We start from the raw sequence: 15,716 nt of genomic DNA, 5'->3' as shown, positions 1-15,716 counted from the left end.
TCTTCTAAATGTAGCCTGTCATTTTTTAATCCCAAGTGCGATGACAGAACTCAATCATAGTGTGAACAATGTTGACACATGCAAATGTGAACCGTGTTTAAAACATGGAAAAATGTGATCAATCAACGGTTATACCAGGCTAATCTGTAGAGCTCTCATGTTAGAATATATTAGCATATACAGCTTCATAAACAATATACAAAACACATTAGAAGTGCATTCAGCATGTTTTTGTTTATTTTTTCACTTATTCATCTCAGTGGTCTTGGACGTTATACTGACACCTTCTGGTGTGGATGCATTAGTTTATTAGCGTAGCTGTGTATGCTCATTTTAATCATAAAAGAGATGTTTATATCTAACACTAAACACTGGTGATAAAACAAAATTTAAAGGGTTTTAAAATGCATAACTGAGAAAGGGGAAAGAGAGATGCTTTGCAAGAACATTAGGGGAATGGGGGCAAAGAGAGAAAAGAAAGTTGGAGACAGAGAAATAGAAAGAAAGAGAGGCACGGAGGAGAAACGGAAAGGGGTTCACGAGGGAGCTCTTGTTCACAGAGGCAGAACACAGACAGAAGGGGAAAGATAACAGACTCTTAGCTACACTGAGAACAACACAGGTAAACATGTTCCATGCACAAATATATTCCGCTTTTTAAGTTATATAACTGCCAATTTTTTTTCATTTATATAAAAAAAAAACTGTCATAGGTGCTTGTTTCTGTACAGCAGATAAAAGTTTTGGAAGGGAACAAAAAAATATATAAACATATCATAAATTTAAAGAAAATATGGCTTTCATATGGCTAATGCTAGGGCTGCAATAACTAAACAGCATTTATTTGAAATGGAAATATTTTGCATCATTATAAACTTTCCTGTCGCTTTTGATCAATTATGATCAAAGTTTTGAATGCTCTTGTACATTTTACTGATATACTGTTATAATGAGAGTAGTTCTATTATGCAAAACAGCAAGTCCTAACATTGAGCGTTCATATTAGTTCATATGTCACTAATACAGTTACATTTTCATGACAGACATCAAATTTAGGTTTAAAATTGGCTGTAACTGAAACATGAAATGCTACAACAGTGAAAACTGGGGGGAACCAGGCTTTATGTACTAAAACAATATATATATATATATATATATTTAAAATAACTATATTATAAACCATTTTGACCATAGTGTACATAAATTATATAGACTTTTCTCCATAATATTTAATAGCTCATAACAGATATCAGATATAACAGATATCTATAATTAATTATAATTATTTGATAATCAAAATAGTTGTTAGTTGCAGCCCTAGCTTATACATTCCAACACTTCAGAAGCACAGGAAACAAATATTGTATTATACCCTCTTATATCCAAAATAAGCCAGCTGTACTCAAATTACTGTACCAAATAAAATCATGCAAAACAGCCCAGTACAGCAACAAAGTCAAAGTGGAACAAGTGTGCCATACAAACATTTCACTCACGCAAGTCACAAATGAGTATCAACACGTCATGCAGCCTCTGAACAACAGCAAGGTGTCGTGTTTAGCATGTCAGTAACTCTGAAAACAGTGTTATGGTGTAACATCACAAAACGAAGTGAAGCACTACGCCACAACACCAAACCGATGAGAAAACTCTGAAGCAGACAGATCAATAAAAGCTAAGACATTAACAGTGATACTCTTCCCTTCGAACAGTCAGCCACAGTGCGTCACGCTGGGGGCAACATTGAGAGATCGGACCTGTAATATCACCAATTACAGTAATACCTTCTCTCCCTTTCTCTCTCTATCCATCCCGTGTGAGCTTGAGGCTGGGCTGGCTAGAGCTGGTGATGAGGTGTGGAAACCGGACATACACACTTCCACAGACAATTCTTGTGTGGTCAGATCAGATCTGATGAGGTGAGAACATGGGCGCTGATGGTGCCTTCCCACCCAGTGTCCCTCTACCACCCTCATCCCAAAACCACCACCATCACCACGGTGAACACATAGACATGCCATAAGCAATCTGTACCTTGTGTGTGATCGGGACTGGACCAACTGACACCGGTCAGCATTACATCTAGAAGAACGAAACCATGTTAATCAGGTAGGGCAAGCAAAGAAACCGTCAAAGGAGCTTTTCTGAGAGAATATGCCGGTGGGCGTTCCAATTATTCTGAGTCCAAAATAACTCTATTGTTATGTGTAAAACACTAATACTAAATCTACTTATCCCAGATGTTCGAGCCCTAGATTATTAGTCCTAGATTACTGTTCTTGAAATACTTTGTGGATGGAAATGTCTGGCAAACAAACAAATAAAGCTTTTTTCAGTTAACGATACCAACAAGTTCGCCTGAAAGGAACCTCAACTTTTCTGCTCAACTTTTTATAGGAAAAGTCCACAAAAAGTTACCTCAGGATATTTAGATATTATGTTCAAAAAGAAGTTCAAAATATTAATCAGACCAGGCAAAGCTGACACACGGTTTAATCCCATTTCCACCCCAGAAACCTGACACATCCCGTCAGACATTCACACCTACGGAAAATTAGATTTGTAGCAAAAAGAAAAGATGAAGCAAGGTCAAATAAAGCACCTTTCCCTCTCCAGCTAGATCTGATGGCATGATAGCACTATAAAACAAAAGAACACACTAATCAGCTAATGTGCAAATCAAATATAGATATTGAGAATATATGGTGTGACAGTACATTTAGAGAGGGTTAGATTTGACCTTTGAACTGAGATTAGATGATAAAAGTACCAATGAGACCAGCTTTGTTTGCCTTGCATGAGTTTTAGTCTCTGATCTTGTGGTCTGACACAAGATGTTATAGTACATAGATTACCTATTTACATCTGTATTTCTCAAGGGCTTAAAAAAAAGAAAAGAAGATTCCCATTTTTAACTGTAAAGATCAAACATGCTGGACCAATGTCCAAACCAATGTCCCTAGCATCCACACGGAGATTCTTGGTGATGTTGTTTAAATGCTAACGCCATGTACTGAAAATAGCAGGCAGTGGAACCAAAAGAGAAGGTCATCAATACCACGCCGTGCATCCTAGTAGCATTGGAGCAGGCAGCTGATGGATGTAACCAATTTGAGAGTGACAACAACGGGATTTTTATTTACTTCTCAGACTGCACTGTCCTACATGCATGAGAGGAGTAGGGTGGGCAGAGCCCTGGAGCAGGGGTCCACCGCACACCCTGCTCTCTCAGTAAGCAGATCACCATGCAAGCCATGGGACATGCTCTAGAGACGTTCCCAGGCAAAAGGGGGGCAAGCCGGGGAGGGGCGGATTCCTAGCTAATTACGGGCCCGAGCATCTCATTCCTCATACGCTGATGACTAATTAACATTAGCAACTAATTTAGCACATGGTCAAACCAAAATGATCAAGCAGGACTCAGAAAGGTATGGAAAGGCTACCGACCAGCTAGCTCCTTCTCCTTACTCCTTCTTTTTTTCTCCATGCGTTTAAGGCGCTTCTCCTCGCGCAGTTTGGCTTCTTCGGCCTCCTGGTGCCGTCGGCACTTGTGAAAGTTCTCGACCACCACGCCGACGAACATGTTGAGCACAAAGAAAGCCACGATCAGCAAGAAGGAGATGAAATAAAGCAGCATCCATGGGTTGTAATTCATGACGGGCTACAAAACAGAAAAACACAACATGGATTAATGTACAGAATGCACACTAATGTGCACACATTAGGAAGTTTATTCAAGGCTCAACAGTAAGTTGGGCCAGCAATTCAACGATGTTGACTTGCATTACCTACCTACTTACTTATGTTAATAAATTTTTATACATATCTTTTGCATTTGATTTATTTAATATGTTATAAATTATAATATAATATGTCAAAAAATAATAATAATAATAATTTTCAAAACAAGCAAAAAATATTCTTTATACAAACCAGCCCAGGAGAAAGGGAAAAAAGGCCATATATATTTATTTAATATAATATAATATAATATAATATATAATAATTTCAAATTCCAAAAAATTGTATAAAAATACATCAGTTGCCGAGTCAGGTCCCAAGGATTAGCTTACAGCCATGTTCAAGATGGTGATGATGGAGAATTGTGATATCAATAAAATTTCAGTTCAAAGGTCTGTCCTGCTGGGGACCAGAATATGCCTGCCTCTAGGCTAGATTAAGTGTTCTGTGTGCAATGGTGAGGCACAGGTCACACGGCATGAATTTGAAGAAGAGATATCTGTGCCAATTCAAACACATGAATGCCTTGGTTAGGACAAGGTCTGGGCTCTTTTCAAATAGAGCAGAACAATTTCAGGAGCCTACAGCCAGGCATTCCTTTTCAGGCAAAAAAAAATCATCCTATATTTTATTACTCAAAAATGAATTCAGAATTATTCAAAAATTTAAACTGTATTTAAAAAAATAGACATTTTGGGGGAAGAGTGTTAAATAAGCCACTTCAAAGAGTTCTGTTGAATGGACAGCAAGGAGCTTTACAGAAAAAACTGATGAATGGAAAAGCAGTTCTTTGAAGCCAGGACAGGATTGCTGACCAATGATTTTTCAGCTCTGATTCAGTTCATGGAGTTCAATGAAGAGTTTGCAGTTATCAGAGAACGCGAATGACTGGGATGTATTCTGGCCCAAAGTTTGTTTGCATTCTACAAACAGTGACCCAATTAAATAAGGTTGCCACACTGTCCACAGTTTCAGATCAAAAATATCAAAAGGGGAACCCATAGGCATATAAATATTATTACAATTAAATGTTATGCAGGTAACAGCAGCTTCTGATATAGTCAATACCTGCTGATCGACACCGACAGAATCCAGGCCGTCGTACATTATGTCCACCCAACCGTCTTTGGAAGCCAGAACAAAAAGGGACATGAGGGCCTGAGGGAAGTGAGAGATAATAAAAGAGGTTAAAAGAAATCTTTGACTTCAGTGGCTCCATTTGACTTTGTTGAAAATGGGATGAGACCATAACAGATTATTTTCAAATTGGAAGTGGCATTACCACTCGCTTGTAGGTACATCTAAAAGAGCATCTTGAGAAAGAGTGAAAGTTTGTGTAACCATTGCAAGGTTAAACGCTTACCTGCCCCAGGTTATCAAAGTTGTACTTGTGCCTGACCCATTTGTTGCTTGCCTGGAGGCAATCAGACTTGTTGGTGATGTTCCTCGTATCCTCCCCCTGACACACAAAGAACTTTCCTTTGAAGAGCTGTGAGGAAAAAAACAATTTTATCAGCTCACAACCAACCTTCCTTTTCTCTGTGAGTGATTTTTTGGAATAACACACATAAAAATGTCTCAACTAGAACGACAGATATCAAGTGTCTTGAGATAATAAATAGAAATACATTCTATATATATTGGAAGAAAAAGAGGGTGTGGAATTTAATGACAATAGCTGACAATTATTGGTTAATTATAATGAAGAGTTCAGATTTCAATTACATATATCATGTACATATAAGCGCATTACATTACTATATATGAATTATATGTTACAACTTCATACAAGATGGTTATGTCCCCATTATTGAAAGTCCAGTATGACTATTTAGTGAAAACCATAAAAGGACAAAGCCAATGTTACACATGCCACATCATTCAGGCTCAAAGAGCACTGGCATCTTTTCCTGGAACAATGGAAGATAAATTACATCGACGTTCCCCTAAGGACTTACGTAAATTGTGGAAGTATGAAAAACAGAACATTTTAATCATAGTCAAATTATTCAGCTGTGGGCAGGAAGAGCATGTTTCAAATTTACAGAAATGACAGAAAATCATGTATTTGTTCTATGCCCACCTCTTTCACTCTCACTAAAAGTCTTAAAGGCAATCTTGTGGATTAAATACACAGAGCTGTCAAATGATCTGTTACTTTATATATGACGGTTTCTTAGAAGGAATTACTACAATTAATCCCTTAAGTTAAGACTGGCTTTTACTTTAATAGTCTGATCCAAGCAAGAAATATTATATCTGCTATATAACTGTAAGGTAGCATTTCTAACTTCCCTACCGAAAAACATAGCTAAAACTGGCCTAAGCTGGTTTAAGATGGCCTGCCATGCTGACAAAGCTGAAAAGTGCTCAAAGTCTTATTAAAACAACCCAAAAACAAAAAAACTCCTTAAACTGGTTTACGCTTGTGATTTCTGCAAGGTTATGCTGTTTTGTACTTACTTGAACTCCCAAGATGCCAAAAATAATGAAGAAGGCACAACAGATAACTACAATGTTCCCGATAGGCTTGAGTGACGTCATCAGTGTCTCAACAACCAGCTTCAGTCCTGGAGCTCTGCTGATCACTCTGAAAATCAAACAAGAGAACAGATTTTTAAGCAACAGATCTTAGCCTGGAGGTTCACAACTGTTTTTTTTTGCTTCAGGACCTCGATGTTCCATTTGGAAATCAAGAAGCAACTCAACAAACAAACTATTTTCTCAGGAAAAACAACCAAACAAGCAAACATTTTACAAAATTACATCATTTGTATAGTATTATCATGCTATATAACTAACTACATAATTTACATTTATATTAATAATAAATAATTTGATTTATTAGTATATTTAGGGCTGTCAAAAAACATTAACACACTAATATTGATTAACAGTGCTAATATTTATCAAGGCATAGCGTTAAATGTCTTTTAAATTTCAAAAGGCTTTATCGTGCAGCCCATAATTCGCCTCACAAAATACATAGTGATCACCACAAACCATGTTCATTCTCATTCAACCCCTATTTAATGTAGTCTGGGTCATTTATTTTTAACCTTAAACAGCTTTGTGACAGATGAATTTGGGCAAAAATTTGAATTAGACACACTATCTTTGACTAATAACAAAAGACATGGGAAGCGCTTTCTCCTTTCTTTTAAAACATGATAAGCCTATTTATTTTGCTATCCTAACTATGCACAATTATATGGTGAGCTGCATAGTTGTAAACTCAGAAAGGGTCCATAAACTGCTCAGTCCTTGCCTGGCCAGTGCCTGCGAGTGGATAAATGTTTCTCATGCTTTCACCAACCTGACATTAGTCAGCTTTCTCTACTTTAGGCATTCCATCATTGCTGCAATCACAACCTCCTCTACGAGTGAGCATGGCAATTACCAGCAAACATTTTCATGCACTAGCCATTATGCTAAGCAACCCCAATGCAATGCTGTGGGGAAACTTTCTGTGCTGCATAGAAAGGAGACAGTTTTAATTAAACCGTCGGAATAAAGATGAAGCCTGATTATTAAAGGCACAACATCCGGAACTAAACCGCACATGTCAACCTCTGCGGAGGGTGGCATCAACAGTGACACAAAGACACCTGCTCACAAAGGCACAGACAATAACATATGTAATACAAATACACAGCTGTAACAGGAATTCAGCTGCTTTAGAGGCCAGGGTGTGTTCTTTTGTTAAAAAACAACTAAAAGGGGAAAGAAAGCATGCGTTAAAAAGCAAGTGTTTAAAAGTTTGGCCTCTTTAAAGTTAACATGCTGTCTTAAAAATGTTGCATTCATGACACGAGACCAATGAAATGTGCTTAAATGGTCAAAGATGTCCATCTAATGCATGTTTACAAAGACCAACAATGAAAAAGTAGTGCAGACAGATTCAAGATCAACTGTTTGTCTGTAAGAACAGCGATTCACATGTAAAATTATACTCTAAGGGAGCTGTAAAAGGCAACTGACTTTAATCTACGGCATTGTCTGTGTTGAACTGATGTTAATGGGACACAATGAGGACCTAAAGCAGTAGCAGGGGATCCAGATGCATTGCAGAAACATTGTATATTGCAAGATGTTTATGATATCTCACACACACACACACACACACACACACACACACACACACACACACACACACACACACAGAGAGAGACTTCAAAAATGTGTCTTCCTTCAAAATAAAGAATAAAAGGCACATTAGTCCTCAGTGATTTCTGGCTCCTCACCACAGAACTGAGCTAAAGCAGCAAAGACCTGATTTGATCCTCAGCTTTGATCTTCTTAAGAAGTGTTCTGTGATTGTATCAGTGTCTGAGGATGAAGAAAGGGGCATGTTTAAAGAGACCAATCAGGTTTAGTCAAAGTGACTGGTTGAGAAAGGAGTCTGCCAAAAGGGAGTGCAGATAACAGGCTGCTCTGTCTTTTGTTTGTCTGAATATCTGCGTGCATCTTTCACAAGCTCAAGCGGATTTATCAAAGCTCACTTCAGGGATTTCAGGTAATACCATAAAATCAATTATGGAAATGTCAAACGATGAGAAGGATCAATATGTCTAGACCCACGCTCATCTCTGAGTGAATTTGAGAGGGACAGTCTAGTGAAATTATATGATGACTTGTTCACTAAAACTAAAAGAATTAAAAAAAGAAATTCTGAATTGAAATAAAAGCTTGAACTGAAACATAAAATCACATAAAATATGAATATTAGATGAAAACTTGGCAACTAAAAATAAGCTGAAGTTTTAAGTAATAAAATTACCAAAACTAAACTGGAAAAAAAAATAGAAATATTAAAAAGACAATCACATAAAACAAATCAAAATTAAAATCAAGTGAAATCTAAATATTAATAGATATAATAGTATATGAATAGCATGCTCACACCTTGAGATTTCAATCCCTGACCAATAGAGGGCGCTAGTGCCTGAGGTGTTTTTCAAAACAGTAGACATTCCAGATCACAGTGAAGTTATACGTTTATATAATTTTTAATGAAAAAAATGAGTAAATATTGGATTTAGTGCAATTTAATATTTATTTATATACAGTAATAAAAGAGCAGTGACAGCAAAAGAAAAGCATGTTTGTAAAGAGTAAATTTTGAAAATATCAGATGGTTACACCATGGTCCTGTTATATATATGCCATGGTACTGAATGATTACCATAGCATGATAAAATACAATGGTACTATTGTAAATGCCATGATATTTTTTGTTGGTGAGAAACCAGGGTGGTGGTCCTAGTTGTATAATATGATGCCGATGCGACTCTTCTGGTTTCTGAGCACGTGTTATGGTTACTGTGTTCTGCAAGCCTTCAAAAAAATCAGAATGTCCCATATATAATCGCTCCAATCCGGTCTTTGTGTTCTGAAAGGTTTTAATAAATAAATAAATTAAGAAGGAAACAATAAGTAGAGCACTAAAGGAGCCTCTTATTCCCAGAACACAGAGACACATTTTCATCCTGGCTGTAATTAAAGGATGCTGTAGTTGGGCTGGGAACCGTCAGTTTGGGGGATTCAAGCTGTGTGTCCCTGACACACACACACACACACACACACACACAGCAAGCACACAATCTGAGGACATCCGTCAAATGACAAAAAATAAATAAATAAAAATCGCAACTACAAAAAAAGACTGTAGTAAAAACAGCAGCATTAAAGGGGTCATATGATGCGATTTCAATTTTTCCTTTCTCTTTGGAGTGTTACAAGCTCTTGGTGCATAAAGAAGATCTGTAAAGTTGCAAAGACTGAAGTCTCAAATCCAAAGAGATATTCTTTATAAAAGTTAAGAGTCAACCACGTCTACCTAAAACGGCTCGTTCTAACATGCCTCCACATGTCTACGTCACGATGTGGGAAGAGTTGCATAACGCCGCCCAAATGTTCACGCAAAGAAAGAAGATAACTTTTATTCTCGCTGTAGTATTGTTGCTGCCGCCATGTTGAGACGCTGTGTGTTTCGTTGTGAAAGCGAAACTACTTTGTTTGGTCTTCCAAAAGAGGACGATATCCGCTTCGTCATGCCTAGAGCTGATCCGTGCTGGTCGCTGAGGAAATACATCAACTTCAGGCTGTGGATCGCCGGATCGGCTTTCACCGTGGACGAAGCAGAGTCCAGCCCGGGGTTGTCACATGTGGTTGTCACATGTGGTTGCCACAAGCCCGCTGACCACCGCTCATTCTAGCTGCCAGCCTCCGCTCACTCAAGGCCGCCGTGTGTGATGCTGTTTGTTTCATTGTGAAAGCAAAATTACTTTGTTTGGCCTTCCAAAAGAGGACACGACTACAAATCAGTGGTTAAGTTGTATTTCCAACACTGTTCCAGAACAGTTCAACCCAAATATTCAGATCAGCACATTTTATGGAGGACTGTTTCCTGATCCTGGTAGAGTAGACTACAATGCCGGCTGTTCTGACTCACAGACTGTAAGTACGTTTTTTATATATAAAGAATTTGCCACTAACGATTCAAACACGAGTTTTGAGCAGTGTAGAGTAGCGCTTGTTGTTTGTCATTTCTCCGATCACAAATGCAGACATGGTTTTATGTTTACGCGGCGCAATGCAACGCGTAAAAAGACAGTATAAGTTAGTTAGTTAGTTATTTATAAAGCACATATAAAAACAACCAAAAGGTTGACCAAAGTGCTGTACATTAGAAATAATACATAAAAAGAGAATTTCAAACAGCAAAGTTAAATATTTACTTGTTAATATTCATTTGTTGTTAAACGCCATAGATTTAAAAATAAGATTTAAGCTTTGATTTAAACATAGAAAGTGATGATACCGTTCGAATTGACACTGGTAAGCTATTCCATGGGGCTTGCAAAGGCTCTGTCTCCTCTATGTTTTTGCTTAGTCCTACACACTGTAGCAAATCAGCTCATGAGGAAATATGAATAATTAACCATAACTAGTTATAATTAACTATTCATATTTTAGATCCACTGTAGATATTTAGCTGACCACTCAGGGTCAACCGTCTTGTCAATTCTAAGAACGTTAATTTCCTGGTTAAAGGAAATTACTTTCTTACTGTACAATTCTATAAGTTTGTAACGTAAATCTGCATGATTATTGACTCCGGTTATGGAGTACCTAAGTGACCTAGTTGGATTATGAGGGAGTACCAAAGCAGAAAGGTAGCCTGGAGCGAAGCCATGTAAAGATTTATAAACGAAGACTGAAATTGTAAACTCTATTCTAAATTTAACCGGTAGCCAGCGCAGAGACATCAAGATGGGAGTAATGCGATACATTTTTTTGCTACCGGTCAACAGCCTAGCAGCAGCGTTCTGAACAAATTGTAAATGCCCAATAGATTAACTATTAGCTCCATAATAAAGTGAAGTTTCGAAATTCTTGAGGGAGAGAAAAGTTTTAACTTTTGCAAGGTGGCGTAAATGTAAAAAGCATGATTTGACGACAGAATGAATCTGTTTATCAAACCGAAGTCCTGAGTCAATTAAAACGCCAAAGTGTTTTGCACACGGAATAACATGAGATCTTAAAAAGCCTAGATCCAGATCACCACCATCATAAAAGTCACTTGGTCCAAACAATACAACTTCAGTTTTTTTTGGAATTTTTAGCTCTTTCTCTCCATCTCCGTCCTAGCACCCTCACATAATCCAGTAAAATTATGACTTCACAATTACACAAGCAATTATCTAAAAACAATAAGACATAAGGGACATCTGCAGAGATGCTATGTAAATTAAATGAATCAGTTCCAGATGAAATCCAAAAGAGCCAATCTATCCTTATCGTCTTTTGCTGCAATTCTTCGTCCCTGTAATTACAGCAAATAGACAATGTAGAAAAACTAACTTGCTTCAAGTCAAGCATGGTTAGATTAGCTTAACAAATGCCTTAGAGTGGACAGGCACTGTGAAAGAAGCGGAACTGTAATTAGCGTGAGAATTAATGAGCACAAACAATAATAAAGCGGTACATTATATCAGGTTATTTGCATTGAGAAGAAGTCAAGCAGGAGACTGAATGGAGTGATGTGAGTAGATAGATGCTGGCGTCAGGTGTTTAAGGGAGGGTCTGTTCCTCTGGGGCTCAGGCAGACAGTAGAGGATTGATGGTTCTTTATGCGCTTTTGAGATTAATTTAGATCCGCAAAGGTGACATGCAGTGCAATGTACAGTGGAGGGGTTTAACCTGGGGGTCAAAGAGTTGATGGATTTACAAAGTGTGCACATCCCCCTTAACACAACGCATAAATCATCCTGTCTAAAGACTGAAAGAGACACATCTGTAACAACACCATTAATACTCGATAAGGAGTACACAGACATTAACTGTCCATACAAACACAGATTTTCAAATGAATTAATGGGCGTATCAACTCACCTTAAAGGGAATTTTAATTCTGTTATCATTTGCTTATGCTCCTGTCATTCCAAATCTGTATGACAAAATGAGATGTTTTGAAGAACGTTTACACTGCTCTTGTCCATATAATGAAAACGGATGGGGACTAGGGGCTATCAAACATAAAAATAAGTAATATGGGTCCCACAAAGATATTAAGCATTTTTCAATATAAGAAATTCTTTGCCATTACAGGAATACATTTCATTTTAAAATATATTAAATTAGAAAACAGATGTTATAAATTGCAATATTTTACAGATTTACAGTTTTTATGGTATTTTGATCAAATACTGTAAATGCAGCATTGGTGAGCATGAGAGCCTTTTTTTTTCAAAAACGTAGAAAAGTATATACATTTTATATAATATACATACATATGTATGTATGTATGTATGTATATATATATATATATATATATAATCTGCAAAAATGTCAACAATTCTGTGTTTTTCTGTCAATATGGGGTGCTGTGTGAACATTAATGAGGAAAAAAAATTAACTTAAATGATTTTCGCAAATGGCTGCAATATAACAAAGAGTGAAAAATTTAAGGGGGTCTGAATACTTTCCGTACCCACTGTATATATATACATACATACACACACACAGTATATGTGACCCTGGACCACAAAACCAGTCATAAGGGTCGCTTTTATGAAATTGAGATTTATACATCATCTGAAAGCTGAATAAATAAGCTTTCCATTGATGTATGGTTTGCTAGGATAGGACAATATTAGGCTGGGAAACAACATTGGGGGAAGTCGTGGCCTAATGGTTAGAGTCGGACTTGTAACCCAAAGTTTGCGAGTTCGAGTCTCAAGTCCGGCAGGAATTGTAGGTGGGGGGAGTGAATGTACAGCGCTCTCTTCCACCTTCAATACCACAACTGAGGTGCCCTTGAGCAAGGCACCGAACCCCCAAATGCTCCCCGGGCGCCGCAGCAAAAAAAATTTCTGCCCACTGCTCCGGGTGTGTGTTCACGGTGTGTGTGTGTTCACTGCTGTGTGTGTGCACTTAGGATGGGTTAAATGCAGAGCACTAATTCCTAGTATGGGTAACCATACTTGGCCACGTCACGTCACTTTCTTTCTTTTTTTAACTATTTGAAAATCTGGAATCTGAGGGTGCAAAAAAATCTAAATATTGAGAAAATCGCCTTTAAAGTTGTCCAAATGAAGTTCTTAGCTATGCAAATTACTAATCAAAAATTAAGTTTTGATATATTTATGGTAGAAAATTGACAAAATATCTTTGTGAAACATGATCTTTACTTAATATCTGAACAATTTTTGGCAAAAAAGAAAAATCGATAATTTTGACCCATACAATGTATTTTTGGCTATTGCTACAAATATACCTGTGCAACATAAGACTGGCTTTGTGGTCCAGGGTCACAGGAATTAATTGAAATATTAATAATAATAAACATTATTTAAATTATTATTTTTTTAAAATCTAGATATAAGAGCAGTTTGGACCACCTGCTAAAAGAAAGGAAGTAAGTGAGTCATACCAGATTCGAAAGACAGGAGAGTAAGTAGACAATAGCATAATTTTTTTTCATTTTTGGGTGAACTGTCCCTTTAAGCTCACTGAACAGAGTGGTCCAGATACACATGTGGTCTGGATTACCCACCCCTCCCTGAATTCACTTTTGCCGGAGTAGCCGAGCCCACACTGTGGAGAATTTTTACAGCTGTCTTTGTCTTTCTTTTGATTTCAACTTGGACTTCACACAGAGGTGCATTAATATAAAGTCTCAATGATCAAGAAGTAAAACTTTCAAAAGGTGTTCGGCGATGCAAAGGCAGACACACTCACACTCACAGTAAAGTTCTCTGAAGCAGAGGATTCTGGCAGTGGAAGAAACTCTCAGTGAGAATCTTTAAAATGTTCATGCAGAGGAGCTCGAGGTGAAAACACAGACCACTTCATGTTTAATTTACAGGGCGTTTTTTTTTCTCTCTCCAGTTGCTCTACATTTTCTGACAGTCAACCGAAGCAACTGTCTTTAGTTATAATGGGACCTTATCACACAGACCGTTTAAAGGTTAATTCACCTTATGTAACTATGCCACTAGTGGATAAAATTCAATACTTTTATAATAAGATTTGTTCCACATACTATTCATTATCTATAAGGGTATGCTTGAATCTCTATGCACTATTCAGTAGCAGTGGCGTAATAGTGACGCTCAGGGGTAGTGACATGAGTTATATTTGCTGTTTTAGCAAACTGGTGAAGGATGCCTTAAAAGATTTGCTGGAAGACTGATTCATCATATCAAAATACCTCATCCCTAGTTAGCACAATATAGTTCAGCAAACAAGCATGCTTTATCAGCACAAATTAGAATACTAATAAAAAGACTAGAAAATCATGGATTCAGGAAAAAGTATGCACATGGATACCAGAGGTCAATAATTAGCAGACCAGGCATTTGGGATCCAGAGCCAAGATTGGTTCCACCCGGGCTACTAATAATTTCTCACTGAATTAATACAGAGTTCTGGCATGAATCTCTAGATGGCGCAGTCCGATAGGTCTAGCTCAATCTGACCTGGTGACATCATTGTCACATGGCAGCTGATTGGTTCTCTCCTGTATCGGTAGCCAATGAGCTCACTGCTCAATATTCAAATACCTGGCTTTTGTTTGCTGTAGCAGTTGGCAGCGCACTTCAGAAACCCTCCACCTTACCCCACTCCACCTGTATAGATCTACTACGCTGTGATTTATGTAAGCTATATGGGGTTATTCATATATGTTATATGTGCAGCAGCAATATTTCTTACATGCTTACAGCAGCATGTTGTGGATGTATTGGCAGTGGCAAGTCTCGGTACTTGCTCTGCCGCAGCAGCAACAGCGTAGCAGATCTATTCCACCAAGACCAAATACATTAACATTGTCATGTACATTACCATGCCAATCCCTCCGAGAGTTGTCATGACAGAAATATAGTTCATTATATCTTTAACTGTAGTGTTTTTCAATATTACATATTTGATTTATTTAATATATATATATATATATATAATGTTTTTTATAAAATTGGAAATATAATTTCTTGCCCCTTGAAGTACATTTTGAAATATATTTTGACTTCTGATGGTTAAAATGAAATGTATTTTCACTTTGAAAAAATGTCATATTTTTCATTAATATATGTATATAATACATAAACATGTTTATGTTTATATTTATTTAATTCATTCATTTATATGTAGATTGACAATACCACAAAAAACATGTATTTTCTGGATGAAAAATATTTCGAATAGAACCTAAGAGTATGGCTTTATGAAAATATTTTTCAAAGTGAAAATATATTTAGTTTAAACCTTCAACTGTCTAAATATATTTAGATCAACAAACCCAAAAACACATATGAGGAAGCAATAGGTAGGTGTGAAGAAATCAACTGTGGGAGCAATTATTGGAAAATGGAAGACATACAAGACCACTGATAATCTCCTAATCTCCCGGGCTCCACGCAAGATCTCACCCCGTGGGGTCAAAATGATCCCAGAACCACACGGGGGGACCT

At 37.2% G+C, this 15,716-nt stretch overlaps 1 protein-coding gene across 1 annotated transcript in view; it reads right to left on the bottom strand.

The window, feature by feature from the left end:
* Window positions 1-15,716, bottom strand: part of LOC107564847 (voltage-dependent T-type calcium channel subunit alpha-1G-like) — a 61,503-nt gene that overhangs the window by 36,076 nt on the left and 9,711 nt on the right. The window contains exons 2-6 of the mRNA XM_016250019.1: window positions 6,205-6,331; window positions 5,105-5,230; window positions 4,810-4,899; window positions 3,469-3,661; window positions 2,035-2,082 (exon numbers count right to left, since the gene is read on the bottom strand). Of these exons, the coding sequence (XP_016105505.1) occupies window positions 2,035-2,082; window positions 3,469-3,661; window positions 4,810-4,899; window positions 5,105-5,230; window positions 6,205-6,331 (584 nt within the window). The remainder of the gene's footprint in view (window positions 1-2,034; window positions 2,083-3,468; window positions 3,662-4,809; window positions 4,900-5,104; window positions 5,231-6,204; window positions 6,332-15,716) is intronic.

The sequence above is a fragment of the Sinocyclocheilus grahami genome, unplaced genomic scaffold (genome assembly GCF_001515645.1).
Source record: "Sinocyclocheilus grahami isolate Dianchi unplaced genomic scaffold, SAMN03320097.WGS_v1.1 scaffold966.1, whole genome shotgun sequence".
NCBI lineage: Eukaryota > Metazoa > Chordata > Actinopteri > Cypriniformes > Cyprinidae > Sinocyclocheilus > Sinocyclocheilus grahami.
The sequence above is the reverse complement of the archived record's forward strand: the minus strand, read 5'-3'. Positions and strand labels throughout refer to the sequence as shown.